We start from the raw sequence: 26,922 nt of genomic DNA, 5'->3' as shown, positions 1-26,922 counted from the left end.
CATCGGCTATTGCTGCAAGTAATGACAGTGTGAATAAATTGTCAATATTTGCTTGAGATATTGCTTACAGTTCTGGAGGGACTCTTAATTTTTTGCATCTCATAGACTTAGCATGGGGATTTGGTTAACCAGTTAAAATTCATGAGTAAACCAGGTTTTTTAAAAAAATCTGAAACATTTCGGGGGGGGGGGGGTTGAACCCCTAAAACCACCCCCTCGCTACAGGCCTGCTCACGACCCCCAGAGGAGTCCCGACCCCCAGGTTGAGAAACACTGCCCTAGCTGGAGATCCTCTGTTGAGCAAGACATTGGATCTGATGGCCCATAAAGTCCTTTTTGACTCTATGATTCTATGGAATTGTTCCCCATTCCCTACCCAGTTACTCACTCCCACAAATTCCAACTTTTGGTGAAGATTTTAGCTAGAGAATTTCGGGAAATCCATCCAAGCTCTGGGTTGAACAGATTGGGAAGGAAACAGGGACGTGCAGGAGTAGAGTTGTAGTTATTATCAATCCACCCCCCAACAAAAATGATAGCAGATTATCTATCCTTAAGAGCCAGTCATTGCTTTGACTCAGACGATTGACCAGCACACTGTAATCAAAGCACGTTGTTTGCTTGGCTTTGGCCAGAGTGATAAAATCACTTCTTTCCTCTCTGGCTGAATGGACAGGCTCTGCAAAGGGAACGGCATGAAGAAAGACACAAAAAAGAAAAAGAAACCCCGGCCTCATTTCCCTCCTACGCTTTCAGGTCCAGAGTGCCCTTCCTTGTCAAAGGGCAGGGAGGACGCCTGATTTGGAGCAGAGATAAATTTCCTGAAACACTTAGCTGGCACGATTCTTTGATGCAACTTGGCTTTCTTCACCTTGCGCAAACCTTCTCTTCCCACTCACTCTCTTGTACATTGATGCTACCCCTCTATTCTGCTTTGGTTAGACCACATCTGGAATATTGTGTCCAATTCTGGGCACCACAATTCAAGAGAGATATTGACAAGCTGGAATGTGTCCAGAGGAGGGCGACTAAAATGATCAAGGGTCTGGAGAACAAGCCCTATGAGGAGCGGCTTAAGGAGCTGGGCATGTTTAGCCTGAAGAAGAGAAAGCTGAGAGGGGATATGATAGCCATGTATAAATATGTGAGAGGAAGCCACAGGGAGGAGGGAGCAAGCTTGTTTTCTGCTTCCCTGGAGTCTAGGACGCAATGGAACAATGGCTTCAACCTACAAGAGAGGAGATTCCATCTGAACATGAGGAAGAACTTCCTGACTGTGAGAGCCGTTCAGCAGTGGAACTCTCTGCCCCGGAGTGTGGTGGAGGCTCCTTCTTTGGAAGCTTTTAAACAGAGGCTGGATGGCCATCTGTCAGGGGTGCTTTGAATGCAATATTCCTGCTTCTTGGCAGAATGGGGTTGGACTGGATGGCCCATGAGGTCTCTTCCAACTCTTTAATTCTATGATTCTATGATTCTATGAGACACATGTCCCAGAGTCTGGAAAAATGGCCTATTTTTTTACTCTGCCTCCCAGATTCTTCTAGGCAAGATGTGAACCCTTAACTATTTCAATTGCAACGATCAATACTTCAGATCATATCTAATCCTGGAAGCTGAACAGGGTCAGTCTTGGTTAGTATTTGACTGGGGGCCATCCAAGAATCATGAGTACTATTTCATAGTAAGGAACTTGGAAAGCTAACTTTGAGTATTCCTTGCCAAGGAAAACAGTATGAAATTCATGGGGAAAGTCAACAGTGAGTTGAAAGCATGTGACCATATACATATTATAAACACATAGTTGTATTTCTATTTTATTGTGCATTCAATTTATTTATTTATTTATTTATTTCTCGCACTTCTACCCCGCCCTTCTCAACCCCCGAGGGGGGACTCAGGGCGGCTTACAAAAGGCACAATTCGATGCCAACACAACAATGAGATAAAAATAAACATATATAACAGTAATTAAAACTAGGTTCCTATAGGTTTTTTCGGGCTATAGGGCCATGTTCTAGAGGCATTTCTTCTGACGTTTCGCCTGCATCTATGGCAAGCATCCTCAGAGGTAGTGAGGTCTGTTGGAAATAGGAAAATTGATTTATATATCTGTGGAATGACTGGGGTGGGGCAAAGAGCTCTCTGCTGAAGCTAGGTGTGAATGTTTCAACTGACCACCTTCATTAGCATTTGAAGGCCTGGCTGAGCCTGGGAAAATGTTCTGTTGAGAGGTGTTAAGATGTGCCTGGTTGTTTCCTCTCTGCTGTTTTGCTGTTGCAATTTTAGAGTTTTTTAATACTGGTAGCCAGATTTTGTTCGTTTTCATGGTCTCCTCCTTTCTGTTGAAATTGTCCACATGCTTGTGGATTTCAATGGCTTCTCTGTGTAGTCTGACATGGTGGTTGTTGGAGTGGTCCAGCATTTCTGTGTTCTCAAATAATATGTTGTGTCCAGGTTGGTTGATCAGGTGCTCTGCTATGGCTGACTTCTCTGGTTGGAGTAGTCTGCTTAAAACAATCAATTATACATCGTAATCAATAAAACCAATCTAGTGCTCAACGTTTGCCAGCTCAGAGTCCGTAAATTCATTCCACATTGTCAAATCCTATCAATTCTAGTCGTCATTATCCTTTGTCTATCTGCCAGATTACCCAAAGGCCTGGTCCCATATCCATGTTTTTAATTTCCTTCTAAAAGAGAGGAGGGATGTCGATGACCTAATTTCCCCAGGGAGTGAATTCCGCAGGTGAGGGGCCACCACCGAGAAGGCCGTGCTCCTCGTCCCCACCAACCTCACTTGTGATAGAGGTGGGGCTGAGAGCAGGGCCTCCCCAGAAGATCTTAAGCTCCAAGGCGGGACATAGAAGGAGATGCGTTCGGACAGATACGCTGGGCCGGAACCGTATAGGGTTTTGTAGGTCAAAACCAGCACTTTGAATTGTGCTTGGAACTGGATCGGGAGCCAGTGGAGCTGACATAACAGAGGGGTAGTATGCTCCCTGTATGATGCTCCGGTGAGTAATCTGGCTGCCGCCCGCTGGACTAATTGAAGCTTCCGAACAGTCTTCAAAGGCAACCCCACGTAGAGTGCGTTGCAGTAATCTATTCGGGATGTAACAAGAGCATGGACCACTGTGGCCAGATCAGACTTCCCAAGGTATGGGACATTCAACCTATTCTTTACTTTTTCCCAGAGGGATGGGATGAGGAAACCATACTTGTTTCACACCTTTCAGTACCATTTCCCTTTGGGGTTTTGTACCTACTAAATAAATGTCCCTATTTAGAGGGTGCAATGTTCCTTGTTGCCAACTTTATTATGAAACTGACCTCTTCTCCACTGCCATCCCAATATTGTCCAGAGAGATGGTTGCTACCCCAGACTGGCTGCCTTGGCCGCTGTAGCTTGAACAGGAGGGATACTGGATTAGATTGGAAAGCCACTGCCAATGAGAGAGATTATCAGTAAGGGATGAGGTGATGCGCAGAGCAGAAGGGAAAACAGAGCAGACAGGAGGCAGGATGCGTCTGTGTGTCTCTTGCGGCTTCCAGAGGATCTTATTAGAAAAGTCATTTCCCTGGCTTGTTTTTAATCTATTCAGCTCACATGCTTCCTCTTTCTCCCCATCGGTTGCCCAGCTTTTTAACTCAATTCTCTGCTGTGAATTGTATTGCTCTAGTGGATATTGGCAGTGTCCACTCCACAGCCTTATTCGTCATGCTTTTTGAGGTGATGTCTTTTAGACACTGAAAAACATTAAAAGGAAGTATTGTACTATATAGAAGGGAAGCTCTGATCTCGGGGCCTAAACTGGCACAAAATGGGGTGTCCACATTTGGACCATCAAGTGTCTGAAGAATGCTATGGCCACCTACAGATTAAGAAACTGGAACATGTCTAGAATTGACCAAAATGGTCAAAGGGATGGAAATCATGAATCTTTACGAGGAATGCCTTAGAGACATTGGTATGTTCAACCAAGGGCCCACCAAACAGTACCTTTATTGCGATATCTACCACAATACAGGAGAGGCTGTCCAGACAATGTCTGGACCACTGTCCAGACAATGTTCTGGACAGTCCTGAATTAGTTTGCCACAAACCAGTAAAACCCTGGTTTGTAGTGAATTAATTAGATAGTGGGTTTATTCCACGCCTTCCAATAACCTACTATTTCCAATTCTGGACTGCAGAATACTAAATAAGCTCAGTGAACTTTGGAAATACCCACCCCCTCCCCCAAGCCCCCAGACTCCTTCGAAAAGTAATGAAAACTTACCCGGTCTCCATTACAGACTTTGGCCAGCTCTCCTGGCACATAGAAATGATGCGGTAGGAAAGCGAGGGGGGAAGGAGGGAGGAAAATCACTCCCCCCTCCTGGCGCGTCATTTCTATGTGCCGCGAGAGCTGGCCGAGGCCTTTAATGGAAGCCGGGTAAGTTTTCATTACTTTTCTAAGGGGTCTGGGGACTTGGGTGAAGGAGGGTAGGGCCTCCAGACATTCTCTTGGACTAGTCCTGAGAGAATGTCTGGTCACCCGCCCCAGAAAGCACGCACTTTCTGGGGTGGGTGTGAACAACCCCCCAGGAAAATCCGTGTTTTTAAAACCCGGATTCTCCTGGGATAAAGGCCTGTCTGGATCCGCCCCTAGAGAAGAAAAGATTGAGATGTGACATGATAGTTTAAATATTTGAAAAGATGTCTTGTGGTAGGTAGAACAAGTTAGTTTTTTACTGCTCTAGAGACTAGAACATGGTGTACAAGAAAAAAGAATCTACCTAAGCATTAGAAAGAATTCCCAAGTAGTAAGAGATGTTTCAAAGAATAGAATACACTATATTCCACTCTTGAAAGCATGGTGGAACCTCCTTCTGTGGAAGTTCCAGATGTTGGATGAGCATCTGTCAGGAGTACTTCTCTTTCCTGGATCGAATGGCCTTTGTGATCTTATCCAACATCAGTCTGAAGACTGAGTTCTACTAGAGGGTCCCACCTCTCTCTTCCACCAAGGGTACATTATAGAACAGTGCTTCTCAACCTTGGGTCCCCAGGTGTTTTGGCCTACAACTCCCAGAAATCCCAGCCAGTTTACCAGCTGTTAGGATTTCTGGGAATTGTAGGCCAAAAACATCTGGGGACCCCAGGTTGAGAACCACTGTTATAGAAAGACAGGAGGAAGATATGAGGCCTTCTACTTATCCCACTGCTATGACATTAAATGTAGGGACTTTCTAGATGCCCTCAGGTTCCTGGTGAAGACATAATCCATGCAATCCCATCTTTGAACCCCATCGCCCTAGATAACTGCTGGCATCACAAATAGGACTCTTTTTGAGGCTGGTTTTATAGGTTTTAACTATGCATTTTTAGGAAGTCCTGTGTTTACTTGTGTTTTAATGTTTGTATGCTTTGGGTTTCAATCTACATATTGTATGATTTTTGGTATTAGCCTCTTTCAGTCCTTTGGGGAGCAGGGAGAAGCAGGGTATAAATACCACCACCACTACTACTCCTAATAATGATAATAATAATAATAATAATAATAATAATAGTAATAATAATAATAATAATAATAATAATAATAAACATGGCTGTGGCTCACAAATGGAACTCTGAAAAAGGAGACAAAGGTCGCCTTGATTCTGGCAGCCCAAGAACAAGCCATTAGAACAAATGCCATCAAAGCCAGAATTGAAAAGTCGACGACAGATCCCAAATGTAGACTCTGCAAGGAAGCAGATGAAACAATAGATAACATCCCTAGCTGCTGCAAGAAGATCGCTCAGACAGACTACAAGCAGAGGCAGAACACCATTGCTCAGATGATTCATTGGAACCTGTGCCACAAATACCATCTGCCTGTGACAAAGAACTGGTGGGATCACAAGCCTGAAAAAGTCATAGAAAATGAACACTTCAAACAACTCTGGGACTTCCAAATTCAGACAGACAGTTTTGGAGCACAATACTCCTGACCTCATGATCATATGAAGAAACAAAGTATGGATCATCGATGTTGCAATCCCAGGCAACAGCAGGATTGAAGAGAAACAACTGGAAAAAACTGACACGATATGAGGATTTAAAGATCGAACTGCAAAGACTCTGGCACAAGCCAGTCAAGGTGATCCCAGTGGTAATCAGCACACTGGGTGCAGTGCCTAAAGACCTTGGCCTGCACTTAAACACAATCAGCATTGACAAAATTACCACCTGCAGAAGGCCACCTTACTGGGATCTGCATGCATTATTTGCCGATACATCACAGTCCTAGACACTTGGGAAGTGTCTGACGTGTGATCCAATACAACAGCCAGCAGAGTGATCTTGTTTGCTGTGGACTCATCTTGTTGTGTTTCAAATAATAATAGCAACAAGCATTCCAATAATCTTTATGCACTGTTCTCAGAGGGACAAATGTATAATCTTTCACTCATATATTTAAGTAGGTATGGAAAAACATTCAACAATATTTTTTCAAAAGGCCATTTTTGAGAGCTGAGCAACCCCCACAAGAAGATTCCTGAACTCAGGGGACTCTTCACAGTTTGGGACTTGTTCTGCTCTTATGTGACTCTTTCTGATGCATATGAACTTGAGCAAATCAACAATTTTCTGTCAATGTCCCCACTGCCTATTATCTCACTGACTTCCTGGGTTTGCATCTGTGTCATATACCTGGCTGGCTACATTTAGCATTCCTCCTGCAATTCAGGCCAGATGCTCCCAGAACTTCACAAACAAAACTTCAAAGTTTGGAAGAGGGTGAATCATAATACTACAGCTTCAGCATGGATGTTGATGGGGGGCAATGCTGCATCTAGTATTCGGAGACTCAAGTGAAGTCACCCTTTGGGTGTTTATTACATTAGCATAATGGATTATAATTAGCGAACTGTTGGAGTTGTCCTTTTATATTAACCCCATGACCCACTAAGCATGTGGGTTATGAGATGAAAGCCACCATTGCCTCCTTCTTCAGGAAATGTCAGCCATCCAATGAGAATGATATCTGTAAATTTGTGTCAGGTACCCTCAACCAGAAAGCCTTCAGATGCATGCTTGATGGTTGCTCCTCAGCTTCACTTTCAGGTTTTCTCAAACCTCAAGCTTTTCTTAAAAGCCTCTCCTTTTGGCCTCACAAGCCAATGAACTTTCTGGACATGATAGACTACAATAGTGCCATTCCCAATGAATGTGGCCTTGCAATCTGGGAGATGGGGTTTGTAGTCCAGTAGATCAGGAAGGTTCCAGGGTAGAGATATCTGACATAAGAGGTGAAGGGTGCGTCTACACTGTAGAATTAATACAGTTTGACACCACTTGTGACTATGAAATCATTAGAGTTGCAATTTGGTGAGGAGGCAGTGCTATTTGGCAAGAAATTTAAAGACTTTATAAAACTACAATTCCCATGATCCCATAGCATAGAGCCATAGCAATTAAAGTGCTGTCAAACTGCGTGAATTCCACAGTGCAGATGCATCCTTCACCTATCATGTCAGATGTCTCCAACTCAGAACCTTGAATATAGATGTGGGTGAAACATCAGGAGAGATTGCTTCTGGAACATAGCCATACAGCCTGGAAAATTCACAGTAACCCACCTTTAATCTCCTTTTTAAGTTTTGAACAAACAAAGGTTGAATGGGTTGTTGTAGGTTTTTTTAGGCTATATGGTCATGGTCTAGAGGCATCCTCTCCTGACGTTTCGCCTGCATCTATGGCAAGCATCCTCAGAGGTTGTGAGGTCTATTGGAACTAGGAAAGTGGGTTTATATATCTGTGGAATGACCAGGGTGAGACAAAGGACTCTTGTCTGCTGGAGCTAGATGTAAATGTTTCAACTGACCACCTTGATTAGCATTTGATTGCCTGACAGTGCCTAGAGCAAACTTTTGTTGAGAGGTGATTAGATGTCCTTGTTTGTTTCCTCTCTGTTGTTGTGCTGTTGTAATTTTAAAGTTTTTTTTAATACTGGTAGCCAGATTTTGTTCATTTTCATGGTTTCCTCCTTTCTGTTGAAACTGTCCACATGCTTGTGTATTTCAATGGCTTCTCTGTGTAGTCTGACATGGTGGTTGTGAGAGTGGTCCAGCATTTCTGTGTTCTCAAAGAATATGATGTGCCCAGGTTGGTTCATCAGGTGCTCTGCTATGGCTGAGGTTGAATGGGAAAAACTAATCACTCTCTGTTTAATTGCTCCCAGCATTGACATTTGAAACCTCATGTTATGTTTCTGGTTTTACCCATCTTATTCCTTCTTCCAGGTGTACAAGGAAGGAGCAGTGCGAACGGTCCACTGAACCCCGGAGGTTTGCCTCGGAGATGAAGCAATGTGTCCGCCTCACTGTGCACCCCAACAACATCTCAGTCTCCCAGTACAGTGTGATGGTAAGGCTTGCAGCTTTATTCTTTTGTGATCCCTAGACGTCTTCCTCTGCCACGCACCACCTCTTTCGCTCCCCCTCCCCTTGTCTACCAGTAAGCCTCTGTCATCTGCAACCTTAACCAAAACATCCAACTTGTTATGAATGTATATCATTCACTTAATGGTACAACTGGCCAATTTTCTGAATGGCTATCAAACAGCCCAGTCTTGTTCAGACTTAGGGAGACATGACCACTTGTCAAACCCATGGGTGAGTGGTGGGCTGTATGGTGGCACTCTAATTCCTTGGGATTTTCTTTGGCAAAGACAGGTCTCCTACAGAGAGCTGTAGGGTTACACCATAGAATTAATGCAGTTTGATACCACTTTAACTGTAATGTGGTGGAATCCTCGGAGTTCAAGTTTTACAGTGTTTAGCCTAGTGTGCCACCACCACCAACAACAACAACACTTTATTTATATTCTGCCCTATCTTCCCAAGGGGACTCAGGGTGGATCACAGTATGTATACATAGCAAACATTCAATGCTGTTTTGGATAAACAATACAGAGACAGACAGAACAGGAGGTATGTTGTGTCAATGTCAACATCCAGATTTTTGGCTCCTTGGAAGGTTTGTGCTTGAAATCCAGTCACAGAAGGGTGCCATCCTCCATCCTCTGTGATGAAGAGCCATCAGGACTTCCTTTTTCCTTCTGGTCACCGGGAATTTTCTGATATTTTTTCTTTAGTGTGTCATAAAATACCTCCACCACTTGTTTTAGCGGTATCTAATTTCTCTAATTACAGCACAAGCTATTTTCAAACTGCTTAGGTCAACAATAAGCTGGACTTGACAGTCAACAGCTCATGCTGACCTGGGGCTTCGGACCGGCAACTTTTTGGTTGGTAGATCTTATCATTGCTGGTGATTTACAAGCTGTGCTAAACCCCGGCCCTGGAGTGCTTCCCCACATTACAAATTCCAGGATTTCAGCTCATTCAGCCATGGCAGTTAAGTGGTGTCTAAGTGTCTCAACTATGCAGTGTAGATGTGCTCATAGAGACCCATGGTGGCAGAGTGGTTTGAGTGTTTGACTATGACTTTAAAGATCAGGATTCGAATACCTACTCAGCCACGGAAACTTACCAGTAATCCCAGGCAAGGCTCAGAAAATTCCATGACTGGTTAAGGTGGTCATAACTCAGGCACAACCTGAAGGCACAGAATAACAACATAGAGAGCTTTTGTGGGTATACAGTTTGCCACCAGGAAAATAGGTCATAGAGTCCTCATCAACATCATGTGCAAACAGTAACAGCTGTCCAGTTGTCTGTAGATACCTCCGAAGTCATATGGCCAGCATGACTGCATGGAGCGCCATTACCTTCCCACAGAAGCGGTATCTATTGATCTACTTACATTTTGCTTGTTTTTGAACTGCTAGGTTGGCAGGAGCTGAGGCTAACAGTGGGAGCTCACCCCGCTCCCCAGATTTGAACCTGCAACTTTTCAGTAAGCAAGTTCAGCAGCTCAGTGGTTTAATCTGCTGTGTGGTATGGTCCCAACAATACCAAGGAAGCCACAGATAGGTCTACACTAGGCATTGGTGAACTTGGGCCCTCCAGGTGTTTTGAACTTCAACCCCCACCTCCTACACCCAAAATAAGAAGGGGGCTGAGAATAGCCCAAAACTTGCAGTTCAAACACATGCAAGTGTGAGTAGATCAATAGGTATTGCTCCGGCGGGAACGTAATGGTGCTCCATGCAGTCATGCTGGCCACATGACCTTGGAAGTGTCTATGGACAACATGGCTTAGAAATGGAGATGAGCACCACGTTCTAGAGTTGGATATGACTAAACTTAATGTGTCCAGAGAAGGGTGACTAAAATGATCAAGGGTCTGGAGAACAAGCCCTATGAGGAGCGGCTTAAGGAGCTGGGCATGTTTAGCCTGAAGAAGAGAAGGCTGAGAGGAGATATGATAGCCATGTATAAATATGTGAGAGGAAGCCACAGGAGGAGGGAGCAAGCTTGTTTACTGCTTCCATGGAGATTAGGACAAGGAACAATGGCTTCAAACTACAAGAGAGGAGATTCCATCTGAACATGAGGAAGAACTTCCTGACTGTGAGAGCCGTTCAGCAGTGGAACTCTCTGCCCTGGAGTGTGGTGGAGGCTCCTTCTTTGGAAGCTTTTAAACAGAGGCTGGATGGCCATCTGCAGGGGTGCTTTGAATGCAATATCCCTGCTTCTTGGCAGAATTGGGTTGGACTGGATGGCCCATGAGATCTCTTCCAACTCTTTGATTCTATGATTCTATAAGGGGAAACTTTTACCTTTTTACGATCAATAATATTTTATTAATGTTTGATTAATAGTACAGAATCTCTAGGTTCTCCAGTAAAGTTGCATTGGAGCCCCTAGATCTCTCTAGGACTTCTTTTCCACCTCCACAGCAGCCTGGGGGCTGGTGGTAAGAACCATTCTGGGGCTAACCCAGAGTTTGATACTCCGGATCAGCCCTGGGATAAAGTGTTCATACAGAAACACTCTGAGCCTCTTATACATTTTTCAAGCAGTGCTGGTGCCAAGCATAGATGTAGCATATCACAGATTGGTTGGGAAATTGTAATTAGTGTCTACAACCTACGCTTGTAATACCAAAGACTTGTGGGACCTGTTCCACTTATGGAAAACATGCCGTGAACCAATTGCTGTTCGAAGGAGCAGAATCTTTGCTTTTAAATTCATCTTCCATGCTTCTGTGTGAGTGTGAACGTGTCTATACTGACCCACGTCCATAACTAGACTCCTCTGTACGCAGGGCCTTGTTGGTGACAAAGAGCTCCCTCTGCTGGGATTACTAGGAGAGGAGGCGTAGAGAGTTAGACTGGAGCGTTACAGTTTCTCTGTAGTCCACAGAGTGCCTCTTGTGAGTAACTAGTCGCCTTCCTCAGAAACGTACTTGTGCTGGCGAGCCTTGAGTCTCCACCTTGTCTTCCAGAGATTGCCCACTGTGCATGAGTAATGCAGAGCACACCACCACACCTTGCCCTCCGCTCCAGGTCAACCCTCCCCAGCACGGTGCAGCAACAGCGGGAGCCCCCCGCACCCCCACGCGCCACTTCGGGTTTGCATCCGCATCCCTGCCCCTCGGCCCCCTGTTGCTGCTTTCTGTCGAAGGAAGTCTCTGTCCAGCAAGAGGCATTTTGTACAACTCCTCCAGTTTAATTCTCCCCTGTCTGTCAAACTCCTTTCATCACCCTCTCTCTGCTTCTACTTCTTCTCTTTCCTCCTCCAGTTGGTTTTGGAGACGTACAATGTGCCTGAGTTGTCGGATGGGGTCAACTGCACTTTCGGGGACTTGTCGGAAATGGATGGCGTGGTGATGGGGAACCAGATCAAGTGCCAGTCGCCGGCGGCCAAGGAGGTGCCAAAGATCATCACAGAAAATGGTGAGTGCCAGCACTGTGCATGGACAAAGGGTTTGCTGATGCCTTATAAGTAGTTCTAAGGTCTAAGATCTAAGATCTACTGCTCTCCATGCAGTCATTTATTTATTTATTTATTTACATCATTTATATCCCGCCCATATCAGCCCGCAGGTGACTCAGGCCGGTCTACATATCGGCACAATTCGATGCCATCAATACATACATTCAAAAGCAAAGACAATTAAGTGCATTTAAACAAAAAAGACAGTGCAGTAACAATTTAAAAAGAGCTATATCCTCTCATTCCAATCCTCGTCCGTTTCATCGTCTTGGCCGCCCAGGGGTCATTCTCCATCTCAAGCTTGACTATCTATTCCGGGATTCCGAATGCTTGCTCGAAGAGCCAGATTTTCACTCTCTTCCGAAAAGTCAGGAGGGAGGGGGCTGATCTAATATCCCTAGACAGGGAGTTCCACAGCCGAGGGGCCACCACAGAGAAGGCCCTGTCCCTCGTCCCCGCAAAGCGTGCTTGCAAAGCAGATGGGATCGAGAGCAGGGCCTCCTCAGATGATCTTAACTTGCTGGAGGGTTCGTAGAAAGAGATGCATTCGGATAGGTAGGCTGGGCCACAACCGTTTAGGGCTTTATAGGCTAGAGCCAGCACTTTGAATTGGACCCGGTAGCAGACTGGCAGCCAGTGGAGCTGATGCAGCAGGGGGGTTGTGTGCTCCCTGAGCGCCGGCCATATGACCTTGGAGGTGTCTACGGCAATGCCAGCTCTTTGGCTTAGAAATGGAGATGAACACCAACACCCAGAGTCAGACACGACTGGACTTCATGTCAGAGGAAAACCTTTACCTTTACCCTTAAGGTCTAAATATCATGTAGACACCAGATCCTGTTTGATCTTGGAAGCGAAGCAATTTATGGTCCATGAGCATAGTTTTATGGGCCCTAAAACTTCTTTTGAGACTACAGATGTAATTCTTCCTTAATTTTATTCTTTTTTTTTAACCTTTCATGTTTTCTTTATGGCTACAGTTAGACAAATATGGATAATAGGGCTGGGCAACCACGGAAAAATTTGTTTCTAAACTCGATTCGTTTTTAGGGGGTTTTTGCGTTTCGATTTTTAAAAGAATCCCGAAATTTTTCTTTAAAAAAGTTCGAAATTTACGAAATTTCGGAAATTACGAAACAATTACGAAACAATTATGAATCAATTTGTTAATGGCAGACGCGACCGCGCAATATGCTAAAAAACCCTCCAGATGGGACAGGGGGAACTTCTGAAGCTTCCCTCTCCCTCTGTTGTTGACTGTTGGTGTGATAATTATATATTTTTTCACTGATAAAACAAACAACAACTATAAAACTTGCACCAGACATGCGGAAATAATAACGAAACGATTTCGAAATGATTTCGAAACAATTACGAAACAATTATGAAACAATTACAAAACGAATTGAAAAATTCATTTCGATTTTTAGTTGTTCCTGAATGGTTCAATATCGCTTCGTTATAAAAAAATAACGAATTAATAACGAATTACGAAATTAACGAACGAAACCGCCCAGCCCTAATGGATAACTATTCATTAATTTTATTCTTGAAGACAGTAATGAGTAATTTTAGAAGTCTTCTTACTGCTGTGAGAAATTCTTTGAAAGTCACAATTTTCAAGGCCAATTCGCTCTTCAGGACTCATTTTGCACAAAACTCGCATATGGGTGTTTTGCACAGAAAAATGGATTTTCTGTGCAGGAAATACATATTTTCTGCTTCCGATGCAGAAATATTTTTTTCAGTATGAAAACAACAACCTTGCTTTATTTTTCAAACTACCAAAAATGGTTCATTTCCCCAAAATGAGTCCAGACATTTTCTTTGACAATCATTATTTATTTGTTTATTTATTTGCCCTATTTGTTTGGTAAATACAAATATTGAGTCAGCCCGACTCAAGGCGCTTTACAGTTGGCAACAATTTGATGCCCGGATACCATAAAATGCAGTTAAAAACATTTACCATCTATATAAATAAAAATGTAATGTTCGTTTGTGGGATTAACAGAACTCAAAAACCACTAGACGAATTGACACCAAATTTGAACACAAGACACCTAACAACCCTATGTATGTCCTGCACTCAAAAATATTGATTTTGTCATTTGGGAGTTGTAGTTGCTGGGATTTATAGTTCACCTACAATCAAAGAGCATTCTGAACCCCACCAACGATGGAATTGAACCAAACTTGGCACACAGTTCTCCCATCACCAACAGAAAATACTGAAAGGGTTTGGTGGGCAGTGTCCTTTGGTTTTGGAGTTGTAGTTCACCTACATCCAGAAATCACTGTGGACTCAAAGAATGATGGATCCGGACCAAACTCTACACAAATACTCAATATGCCCAAATGTGAACACTGGTGGAGTTTGGGGAAAATGGAATCTTGACATTTGGGAGTTGTAGTTGCTGGGATTTATAATTTACCCACAATCACAGAGCATTCTGAACATCACCAATGATAGAATTGGGCCAAACCTCCCACACAGAACCCCATGTGGGCCACAGCAACGCGTGACAGGGGACGGCTAGTATAATATAAAAATAAACCATACAAGGCCAGTAAAAACATATAAAACATGTATCAAAAACCATTTTTCAACCATCTTTTCCATTCTCGTTGAAGACTCCTGAAGCCCCTGGATCTTCCAAAATAAATTGAGATCCTGATTTAGGGACAACTTTTCACTCCAACTGGGTGCAAACACATCAAAGCTTCCCAACATCAGGAGTTCTGAATACTTTCAAAAGCCCTTTCAAATTGCTGAAGAGATAGAATCATAGAATCAAAGAGTTGGAAGAGACCTCATGGGCCATCCAGTCCAACCCCATTCTGCCAAGAAGCAGAAATATTGCATTCAAATCACCCCTGACAGATGGCCATCCAGCCTCTGTGTAAAAGCTTTCAAAGAAGGAGCCTCCACCACACTCCGGGGCAGAGAGTTCCACTGCTGAACGGCTCTCACAGTCAGGAAGTTCTTCCTCGTGTTCAGATGGAATCTCCTCTCTTGTAGTTTGAAGCCATTGTTCTGCGTCCTAGTCTCCAAGATGACACAACATGACAGCCAGAAGCGATGCCATGTGTCTTATGGTGTTTCCACTACTAGCAGTGCTGGTAGTGCACAGGACCAAAGCATGACCCATCCTCCCCTATGAAGTTACTGACTTCCAATTTAGAGTCTTATTTGTGAGATTCCAAGCAGTCAAAGCCTTACTGCTAGGGGTCTGGGGCCAAGAATGATCTTTAACAAAGGCGAGAAATTGCTGTTAACCAGACTTGGGAGACTTTGGTAAAGTAGAGGAGAATTTTCATAGGTGTGCCGAGCCTGTGCCAAAAATCTCCTCTTCTTGTCCACCTTTGAAGCTCAAGAGGAAAACAGTCATATACAATTTCCCCTCATCTCTTCAGCCTTCACGTCCCCAGCCAGGGGGTGGCTGCCATTAAATGGGAATCAGTTAACTGAGCTGTCAAAGTCATCAGGGACTGATGGGCAGACAAGGATCCCGTTGAATGGAGACATGTACACTGGGATGTGTCTGCCTACATACAGTGGCAGCGATGACTTGTTGTCAACTTCCTTTTAGCATGATTGATTAATGACTCTCTCAGGTGAGGAAGAAGATAATAGAGGTGGAGGAGGGCAAAGGGGTCAAAGTGTTACATTAAACATGGGCACCTTCCCTTATGAAAGCTTTGCAATTATTGTCAGCAACCAGCATCGAAGCTGTTGAGTTGGGAAGGGGAGACACGGGGAATAAAACTGGGGCATATCTCTGTTAGTATAGGTTACTAGAAATAAAAGAGGGGGAAGCCTTAAGGGACAGATAGAGAAATTAGTTTTGTTTCTATAACTTCTGCATTGTAAGCCAACTTTGGTCTCTCTACTATTTCTGCTTGCAAATCTGTACACATTGTCCTGTACACATTATCGTGCCTTGAGTCCCTTTGGGGAGAGAGGTATGGGTTAGAAATAAATTATTATTATTATTATTATTATTAGAAACACAAAAAGATTAGTACACAACAAACAGGGTCATTCTGCTGGCTGTTGTATTGGATCACATGTCAGACACTTCCCAAGTGTCTAGGACTGTGTGATGTATCTGCAAATAATGCATGCACATCCGAGTAGGGTGGCCTTCTGTTGCGGGCAGATGGTAATTTTGTCAGTGCCAATTGTGTTTAAGTGCAGACCAAGGTCTTGAGGCACTGCACCCAGTGTGCCGATCACCACTGGGACCACCTTGACTGGCTTGTGCCAGAGTCTTTGCAGTTCAATCTTTAGACTATGCTCCTGTTAATGCAGCCTACAATCACATTCGGATTTTTTGTTGACTCTTGTTTGCACTCTACTAAAACTACTGGAACCTTTGTGTGTGCGCTCTGTTTTCCAACCAGGTGTTAACCATCCTATATTTGTGCATTTCAGTTTCATCTTGGTAAGCTGCCCTACACACATAACTGAACAGTCAGCCCTGTGATATCCATTCAACTTTGGTTCTAAGATCTTCCATGGAGACCAAAATCAATGGATGCCCATTTCTTGTTTTATACAACGCCATAGTAAAATGGTGTTCCTTTATGGCACAATTATGGTTAGCTTTTCAGAATTTCTTTAAAATTATTTCCTAGCCATGGATGGATAAAGCTGTGGATGCAGAATCTGTGGATATGGAGGACTGACTATACTCTTTTGGCCACTATGTAGTTGGTGTTTTCAGTTCATGGTGAAGGTCTATGTATATAACCATTTTGGTCGAACACAATAGCAAGTTCAGATGTGGATTATCTAATTTTCCATAATTTATTGTGAACTTTTAACTTAAAACTTTTGGTCTGCAGTCTGTTGACCTTGAATCCTTTATTTTTACTGAGGTGCATTAAGTGCAGCTAATGTAGTCTTTCCCAGCCATGGATGGATAAATCCGTGGATTCAGAATCTGTGGATAAGGAGGTCTGAATATACTGTTTTGGCCACTGTGCAGTCAGTGTTTTCAGTCCATGGTGAAGATCTATGAGTATAGCCATTTTACAATCCCCCACTGGAGTAGATCTGTTGCATCAATTGGATCAACCATGGGTTCAATGGATTAATGCAGAGGTTTTTAGCCATACAATTGTGCATTCTGGGATAATGTGGATCTATTTATTAGTGCATTCAGTGTCTCACTTGATTGATCAATGTGTCAGAAATTCACAATTACATTAAGGAGACAGGAAGCAGATGTGTGTGTGCAGACACAATGGGTTGCTGTACTGGTATTCGGCACAAAGGTGGTGTAACACAAAAATTGCATAACTGCATGAATGTAAAGTTGCACTCTACAAAATGATGGATGATCTTGACCCAGATACTAGTCTTCCTATGTACTTTCTTCCCCAACTTATACACTTTTCTATACAATTATCTCTAATGTATTCACGTACCTATGCTGTTTCCCCGGTTGAATTAAATTAAAGCTTTCTTTTTTTTAAAAAAAATCAGATTACTGCTCTGTAGATCCGAAAGGAATGTAAAAATAGAAGAATTTTTCAATTCCAATTTCTGTATTATTTTGAGAAATGTTCATCAGGTGTATGGAACAACGATTGAAACACTCCCCAAAACCAAATCTCTTTAAGGCTGTTGGACATGATTGTGACCTATTTTTGGAGAAATGGAACTAGATCTTGCTGGTGGACTCCTAAAGTAAATAATGGATTGTCACTCATAGATATAAAAAAAAATAAAAAAAATCGGTGTGGGATTTCAAGAGTTTTTATACTTTTCCATCATTTTTCACATTTTGAGAAATGTTAATGAAAATTTCACCAAAGTATCTTATGCATTCGGTTGTTGTAGGTTTTTCCGGGCTATATGGCCATGTTCTGGAGGCCATTTTTCTCCTGACGTTTCGTCTGCATCTATGGCAAGCATCCTCAGACCTCTACCTCTGAGGATGCTTGCCATAGATGCAGGCAAAACGTCAGGAGAAAAATTGCCTCCAGAACATGGCCATATAGCCCGAAAAAACCTACAACAACCCAGTGATCCCGGTCATGAAAGCCTTCGACAATATATCTTATGCATTATTATATTCAGGAAACTTTGCAAAGACTGATGAACTGACCCAACTTTTCCTTTTCTCCCAGGAGACCATCACATTGTCCAGCTTCAGCTGAAATCCAAGGAAACAGGCATGACTTTTGCTAGCACCAGTTTCGTATTCTACAACTGCAGTGTCCACAATTCGTAAGTCCACTTTCACCAACTATAAGGCCAACAAGGGTTCCCAACCTAATCTGCAATTTCTATTATCTCTGACTTGGCTAACAGGGTCACGAGTCATTATGAGAACTAGAAATCAACAACATTTTAAGGACCAGAGCTTTGTGCCATTGACAAAATTATTAGAAATCTATATAAATAAAAATGAAATGTTCATTTGTGTGATTAACTGTTGAGATTAATTTCACAATTCAGCAGCAGATCAGTTGCACAACTTCAGCGCTTTCCAGTAGCTTCTTCCTGCACAGTATTTTCAGTCAACTGCTCCCACAAATTGCAGTCACCCTGGAACTCTTTTACAGACACTTGAGCACATGCCTGGCCATTGTCAGTTTTACCATTGTCTTTCCCCCAGTCTAGATGACATTACAAACTTACCACAGCACACAGTTATATCTTGTCTTAGCAGACAGGTTCTTTTAATCAATTACATAGAGCCTTCGACGAACAGCATCACAGCACAAGGAAAGAAAATACACTGTACATGACTTCCTTATATACAATTCATTTACACATAGCAATCACTGATTGGTTCCCAACTCATTGACTTAACTCAAACCCAGGATTGCATCATTCACAATCACCTGGACTAGGCCAGAACACATTCCCCAAATGAAGTTCTATATGCAGTTAATGCATGACTCAGCATTTCCAATAGAAGCCTATTAGCAGTGCATGACCCAGCTATATTACATTACAATACATTGTAAAACCTGACATTAACATAACTCAAAAACCAATGGGTGAATTGACACCAAATTTGGACACAATACACGGATCAGGCCAACGACTAACCATCACTCATAAAAACACTGAAAAACACAGCAGAAGGGACTTAAAAAGCCAAAAAAACCCACAAAAATTACATTACAATGCATGTGCAAAACCATATATATATATATATATATATATATATATATATATATACACGCAAACACACATATACACATATACACACACAAAACACATATACACAGACTGAGCCACAGCAACGTGTGGCAAGGGACAGCTAGAATTATGTATAAAATCAAACGTTAGATTTTTATACCTATTTTAGATACCTATATACCCGGGGTCACGTAAAGATTTCTCAGTCCAAAGAGGGTTGTGAGTCACTATAAGAATCCCTGTTATAAACAATCCCCCAATTCTCTTAGGGATAATGTATATGGACAGGGCATAAATACACTTCCATTAGCACATAAATAAATAAATGCTCAGGAATTTTCTCACAGTTTCATATTTAACCTGTCAACTTTCCTCTCTAATTCTTTCATTTGCTCAGGTGCCTATCCTGCGTGGAAAGTCCATACCGGTGTCACTGGTGCAAATACCGGCATGTTTGCACTCACGATCCCCGGAATTGCCATTTTCTGGAAGGACGGGTCAAGCTTCCAGAGGTAGGAAGATTAAAAATCAGAAACCTTCAGAGAGGTGTTTAAGAGCTCACGTTTCCTAGAAGAGAAGGGCATGAAATGGGATAATAAGGCAACAGAAAATGAGAGATAACCAAGATTAGTCCCCCACCATATCTATCTATCTATCTATCTATCTATCTATCTATGTGCAATAAGTTTGACTCTGGGTGGAGGTACGTTTACTGGAATACTTCTCAGAACGAAACTGCAGGAATCAATTAAAAATTGCATGCTGAACAAATATTTTTTTTAAAAAAAATTGAATACTACTTGTTAGTATCACCATATTTGTGCCATTATGCAAGATTTGTATACTCAGGAGGAGAGCAAGACCACAACTAATGTATACACCTGTGTGTAAGTTGACCTCGTGAAAAAGTTATTTATTTGTCGTGTCAGGGCAACCAGTCAATTGTATTACGTTTCTAACAGAACAAAACAAACAAACAGACAAAACACAAAATTTGCAAGTTTGGTAGTTGATTAAATGTCCTTTGACCAGTATCTGGCCACTTGGAGTGTCTCTGGTGTTGCCGCAAGGAGGTCCTCCATGGTGCATGTGGCAGGGCTCAGGTTGCATTGCAGTAGGTGGTCAGTGGTTTGCTCCTCTCCACACTCGCATGTCGTGGATTCTACTTTGTAGCCCCATTTCTGAAGGTTGGCTCTGCATATCGTGGTGCCAGATACTGCACCTCGTGGTGCCAGAGCGCAGTCTGTTCAGTGCCTTCCAAGTTGCCCAGTCTTCTGTGTGCCCAGGGGGAGTCTCTCATTTGGTATCAGCCATGGATTGAGGTTCTGGGTTTGAGCCTGCCACTTTTGGACTCTCGCTTGCTGAGGTGTTCCAGCGAGTGTCTCTGTAGATCTTAGAAAACTATTTCTAGATTTAAGTCGTTGACGTGCTGGCTGATACCCAAACAGGGGATGAGCTGGAGATGTCACTGCCTTGGTCCTTTCACTATTGGCTGCTACTTCCCGATGGATGTCAGGTGGCGCAATACCGGCTAAGCAGTGTAATTTCCTCAGTGGTGTAGGGCAACCAGAAGTGAAAAAGTTAAGGAGAGGCTTGAGGGCCAAAATTATGGATTTTGATATGATCCATGGATAAGTTGACAGTCATTCCGCAGAGGAGAACACACCAATGCATCCTCAGAGGGACACTATACGAGTTTAGATTCTGTTGTTGTTGTTGTTGTTGTTGTTATGATGTCCCGAGATTGCATTCTATTATTGGTGACCCTAAGCCAAACCTATCATAGGGTTTTCTCATCAAGGTTTGCCTTCGTCCAAGGCTGAAAGAGTGTGACTTTCCCAAAGTTGTTACAGAAGGCAACATTTTTATTTCTGCTATATACTGCCGAAAGATGGACGGCTGAACGTTTTGTTCTACATGAGATCAGATTACTCTGTTTTTGTTGATTGTCCTGATTTTTAACATCCCAACTTTTAGTTATTGCACATAGCCCAAAAGTCAAAAGGCCACGTTTCTATTTTGTGAAAGACTTCAGCTTTGCAATAAAGAAAGGATGTTTATGCTATTCAATCAAAGCAGGTTGGCTGATATGGCGGATGATTTGTGATGGGAATGCTTCACCTTGACGTACAATTTCCTTTCCCAATCAGCTTTCGAAAACCGTCTGCTGGATTGAAATGTACTTAGTGATGGTGCTTTGTAGAAAGAATTGTGGTTCTCCATGGCTAGTAAAAGAAGATAGCGCTCAAACAGATAAAGGCAAAACTATGTGTAATCCATACTTTTTTAAAAAAAAAGTTGAAGAAGTTGAATAGACATTAACTGTTGCTACTAGGGGTTTACAACAGGCTTTTTCTAATTAACAGGGAGGGCAAAAACTCAGTCTTTTTCTGTTTCAGCTGCCTCAAGTTAATTGGGTGTGTTATCAGTTCCTACATATCACAGAATCATAGAATCAAAGAGTTGGAAGAGACCTCATGGGCCATCCAGTCCAACCCCATTCTGCCAAGAAGTAGGAATATTGCATTCAAAGCACCCCTGACAGATGGTCATCCAGCCCCTGTTTAAATGCTTCCAAAGAAGGAGCCTCCACCACACTCCGGGGCAGAGAGTTCCACTGCTGAACGGCTCTCACAGTTAGGAAGTTCTTCCTCATGTTCAGATGGAATCTCCTCTCTTGTAGTTTGAAGCCATTGTTCCACGTCCTAGTCTCCAAGGAAGCAGAAAACAAGCTTGCTCCCTCCTTCCTGGAGCTTCCTCTCACATATTTATACATGGCTATCATATCTCCTCTCAGCCTTCTCTTCTTCAGGCTAACCATGCCCAGCTCCTTAAGCCGCTCCTCATAGGGATTGTTCTCCAGATCCTTGATCATTTTAGTCGCCCTCCTCTGGACACATTCCAGCTTGTCAATATCTCTCTTGCATTGTGGAGCCCAGAATTGGACACAATATTCCAGGTGTGGTCTAACCAAAGCGGAATAGAGGGGTAGCATGACTTCTTTAGATCTGGACACTAGGCTCTTCTTGATGCAGGCCAAAATCCCATTGGCTTTTTTTGCCGCCACATCATATTGTTGGCTCATGTTTAACTTGTCCACAAGGACTCCAAGATCTCCAAGGTTATGGAGATTCACATTATCCCAAACTAAAGCATTCAAACAGGTGGAGAGGATTCCAGAGTGGTGCCCACATACCTTTCCATCATTGCCACAAATCCGGGAAAACCATTGCACAAAGAGGTTTTGGAAACCTCCTTGCACAAGGCTGCAAAAAAGCCCACCTGCAAAGATGCAGCCTCAGCTGTATTCTGGATGTTGTGTTCACATTTCACTTCCATCCTTCAGGTTTGGACAAAATGGACAAAATGGACAAATGGATGTACCTTGAAAGAGAAATGCATTAGGTCAGTGTTTCTCAACCTGGGGGTCAGGACCCCTGGGGGGGGGGGTCGCAAGGAGGTGTCAAAGGGGTTACCAAAGACCATCAAAAACACACAATATTTTCTCTTGATCATGGGGTTCTGTGTGGGAAGTTTGGCCAAATTGTATCATTGGTGGGCTTCAGAATGCTCTCAGATTGCAGGTGAACTATAAATTCCAGCAACTATAACTCCCAAATGTCAAGGTCTATTTTCCCCAAACTCCAACAGTGTTCACATTTGCTCATATTGAGTATTCGTGCCAAGTTTGGTCCAGATACATCATTGTTTGAGTCCACAGTGCTCTCTGGATGTAGGTGAACTGCAGCTCCCAAACTCAAGGTCAATGCCCACCAAACCCTTCCAGCATTTTCTGTTGGTCATGAGAGTTATGTGTGCCAAGTCTGGTTCAATTGCATCGTTGGTGGAGTTCAGAATGCTCTTTGAATTTAAATGAACTATAAATCCCAGCAACTACAACTCCCAAATGACAAAATAAACCCCCCCCCCCAACCCCACCAGTATTCAAATTTGGGCATATTGAGTATTTGTGCCAAATTTGATCCAGTATATGAAAATACATCCTGCATATCAAATATTTACATTATGATTCATAACATTAGCAAACGTAGAGTTATGGAGTCACAACAAAAATAATGTTGTGGTTGGGGGTCACCACAACACGAGGAACTGCATTAAGGGGTCGCAGCATTAGGAAGGTTGAGAACCACTGCATTAGGTGGTATGTCTCATTTGGCCCCAGTGGGGTGGCAAGAGAGACGCACTGGTTAAAATGGGTTCCTCGCTGCAGTTCCCAGGCCAGGCTTGTTGGCATACCCAACTCACTGCGGCTCGGCTGGTTTGAATTGATGGGATAAAGGATTAAGTCTCCTGTGTTTCTTTTGCTATGTGAGATGAACAGTATCTCATTCAGAGCCTTGAAAGGGATTTGGGCTTTGTGTAGGGAGGAATGGAGCTGGGTGGCGGAGGGATGGAGGAGGGAAGGCCGTAGGTAGAGAATAAAAGCCTGGCACGTAAAAAGAGCAACTCCAGATAACCAATCTGTTAGGTCCCGGGCTTAAAAGGTATTTAATCATCTAATTACGTCGAAGGGGTTTTTCATCTTTCCACGCTTGACTGTTTTCAGGTGCCTCGGCATCTTTTTCCCTCTTCAAAGCGGCATGAAAAGGAGGGTTTTCATTTGCCGCCAAAAAAGAGGAGGAAAGAAAAAGGGAAGAAAAGGAGGGGTGAAGGGGGAAAGAAGGGGGGGAGCCCATTTGTGTGCTACGAGTATCTTATGCCAGCTCATTCATGCTTTGGGCCACATGAAAGAATGACGGCTTCAGATATTAATTCATCACAAGATTTGGCAGCTCCCACACACTGCCTTTCCCGGGAACAGCTGCTGCCTGTTGCCAGCCCTACAAGAGGCCCTTCAGGTTCAAATGCGCTGATTTCCTTTGTACCTTCCCTCCTCCAAAGCCCCCGCTGGAGGACTTGAGATCCGCTGGCCCATTTGGGCTCAAGAAGCAGATGCTTCTTATGGAAAGGAGGAGCAGCAGGGAGGTAACAGGTGCAGGCTGGCCCAGAGCTTGCGAGAAGTCGATTTATTGTCAAAGGCTTTCATGGCTGGAATCACTCAGTTCTTGTGGGTTTTTTCGGGCTATATGGCCATGTTCTAGAGGCATTTCTCCTGACGTTTTGCCTGCATCTATGGCAAGCATCCTCAGAGGTAGTGAGGTCTGCTGGAGCTGGGAAAAAAGGGGTTTATATATCTGTGGAATGACCAGGGTGAGACAAAGGGCTTTTGTAAACCAGATCAACAATTGGGTCACACTGTCTACAGAAAACCCCCACACACAGATAGATATCTACATAAAAACTCCAACCATCACCCAAGTCAAAAAAGAAGCACCATTAAAGCCTTGGCAGACCGTGCAAAAAGAATCTGTGAACCCCACCTCCTCCAAGATGAACTGAACCACCTCAACTGGGCTCTCCAGGCCAATGGAGACTCCACCTCAGACATCCGAAGAGCTGCAAGACCAAGAACAAGCCACGAGAGTCAAGATGAAGATCCACCCAGAGGAAAAGTGTTCCTGCCAGACATCAAGGGAACCACTGACCGCAGAGGGAAGCTGATGAGGAAACACAACATACAAACTATCTCCAGACCCACCAAGAAAATCCAACAAATGCTACGTTCAGCAAAGGACAAGAGGGATCCTCTCACTTCTGCAGGAGTCTACCGTATACCATACAGCTGTGGACAAGTCTACATAGGGACCACCAAATGCAGCGCCCAAACAAGAATCCAGGAACATGAAAGGCACTGCAGACTACTCCAACCAGAGAAATCAGCCATAGCAGAGCACCCGATGAACCAACCTGGACACAGCATTTTATTTGAGAACACAAAAATGCTGGACCACTCTCACAACCACCATGTCAGACTACACAGAGAAGCCATTGAAATCCACAAGCATGTGGACAATTTCAACAGAAAGGAAGAAACCATGAAAATGAACAAAATCTGGCTACCAGTATTAAAAAATTCTAAAATTGCAACAGCAAAAACAGCAGAGAGAAAAACAGGCAGGGACATCTAATCACCTTTCAAGAAGAGTTTGCTCCAGGCACAGTCAGCCCATTGTATGCTAATCAAGGTGGTCAGTTGTAAGATTCACACCTAGCCCAACTTTGTCTCACCCTGGTCATTCCACAGATATATAAACCCCTTTTTTCCCCGTTCCAGCAGACCTCACCTCTGAGGATGCTTGCCATAGATGCAGGCGAACCGTCAGGAGAAAAATTGCCTCTAGAACATGGCCATATAGCCCGAAAAAACCCACAAGAACTGAGAAGTCGATTTTTCTGGAATGTTTCCAGAATTCCCCGCCCAACATGGCTGTTGAGGGATCCTGGGAGTTTTGGTAAGAAAAGTGACATGAAAATAAAATATAAAACTTTATTTGTATACCGCTCTGTCATCCTCTAAGGCAGTGTTTCTTAACCTTCCTAATGCCATGACCCCTTATGGTTCCTGATGTTGTGGTGACCCCCAAACATAAAATCATTTTCGTTGCTACTTCATAACTGTAATTTTGCCACTGTTATCAATTGTAATGCAAAGATCTGATGTATTCACTGGACCAAATTTGGCACAAATATCCAATACACACAAATTTGAATACTGGTGGAGTTGGGGGGGGGGGGGGAGGTTGATTTTGTCATTTGTGAGTTGTAGTTGCTGGGATTTCTAGTTTACCTACAATCAAACTCCACCTATGATGGAATTGAACCAAACTTAGCATTCAGAACTTCAATGACCAACAGAAAAACTGGAAGGATTTGGTGGGCATTGACCTTGAGTTTGGGAGTTGTAATTCACCTACATCCGGAGACCACTGTGGACTCAAACAATTATGGATCAGGAGATAGGCGGGGCCTGAACCATCTAGAGCTTTATAGACAATAAGCTGCACCTTGAATTGGGCCCAGCAACTTATCGGCAGCCAGTGGAGCTTTTTGAATAGGGGCATTGTACGCTCTTTATAGTTAGCTCTAGTTAGAATCCTGGCTGCCGTCCTTCATACCAGTTGGAATTTCGGGGACATCTTCAAAGGCAGCCCCATGTAGAGTGTTTTGCAATAATCCAATCTGGATGTAACAAGGTTTGGACCACCATGGCCAAGTCAGACCCTAGAAGCTTTTAAACAGAGGCTGGATGGCCATCTGTCAGGGGTGCTTTGAATGCAATATTCCTGCTTCTAGGCAGGGGGTTGGACTGGATGGCCCATGAGGTCTCTTCCAACTCTATGATTCTATGATACAAGGTATGGTTACAGCTCGTGCACAAGCTTTAACTGGTCAAAGGTTCTCTTGGCCACCGCTGACACCTGAGCATCAAGCATCAACTGAGTCTAGGAGGACACCCAAGATACTGACCTGTGTCTTTAGGGGGAGTGTAACCCCATAGAGCACAGGTTGCCACCTGATACCCCAATCGGACCCACGACGGACCAGGAGGACCTCTGTCTTGTCTGGATTAAGTTTCAACTCATTAGCCTTCATCCTGCTCATCACGGTTGCCAGACACTGGTTTAAAGTCTGGGAGCTGTGATGCAGTAAGAAAAGCTCAGGGACCTATAGCTCAAAGAGGAAAGTGCCATTCTCTCAAGGTTTAAAACCGGAGATTTCATGGTTGTGTAGAAGAGGGATATAACAAATACAATAACAAATGCAAAATTATCCATTATGTGACTTTAAACTTCACAGTCCAACATATAAACACAGTAGTACAAGAGAAGGTCCACAAGACATAAGTCTTCATGATAGCCATGTATAAATATGTGAAAGGAAGCCACAGGGAGGAGGGAGCAAGCTTGTTTTCTGCTTCCTTGGAGACTAGGACGCAAGGGAACAATGGCTTCAAACTACAAGAGAGGAGATTCCATCTGAAC

The 26,922-nt window shown here is 43.4% G+C and overlaps 1 protein-coding gene across 3 annotated transcripts in view; it reads left to right on the top strand.

Annotated features, from left to right (window-relative positions):
* Positions 1-26,922, top strand: part of PLXNA4 (plexin A4) — a 770,557-nt gene that overhangs the window by 565,061 nt on the left and 178,574 nt on the right. For all 3 annotated transcript variants that reach the window (XM_067469348.1, XM_060776421.2, XM_060776422.2), the window contains exons 6-9: positions 8,272-8,395; positions 11,681-11,834; positions 18,016-18,115; positions 19,437-19,551. In XM_067469348.1, coding sequence (XP_067325449.1) covers positions 8,272-8,395; positions 11,681-11,834; positions 18,016-18,115; positions 19,437-19,551 — 493 coding nt within the window. The remainder of the gene's footprint in view (positions 1-8,271; positions 8,396-11,680; positions 11,835-18,015; positions 18,116-19,436; positions 19,552-26,922) is intronic.

This window comes from Anolis sagrei, chromosome 5 (assembly GCF_037176765.1).
Source record: "Anolis sagrei isolate rAnoSag1 chromosome 5, rAnoSag1.mat, whole genome shotgun sequence".
Classification (NCBI taxonomy): domain Eukaryota; kingdom Metazoa; phylum Chordata; class Lepidosauria; order Squamata; family Dactyloidae; genus Anolis; species Anolis sagrei.
This window is presented reverse-complemented; position numbering and strand designations above follow the sequence as displayed.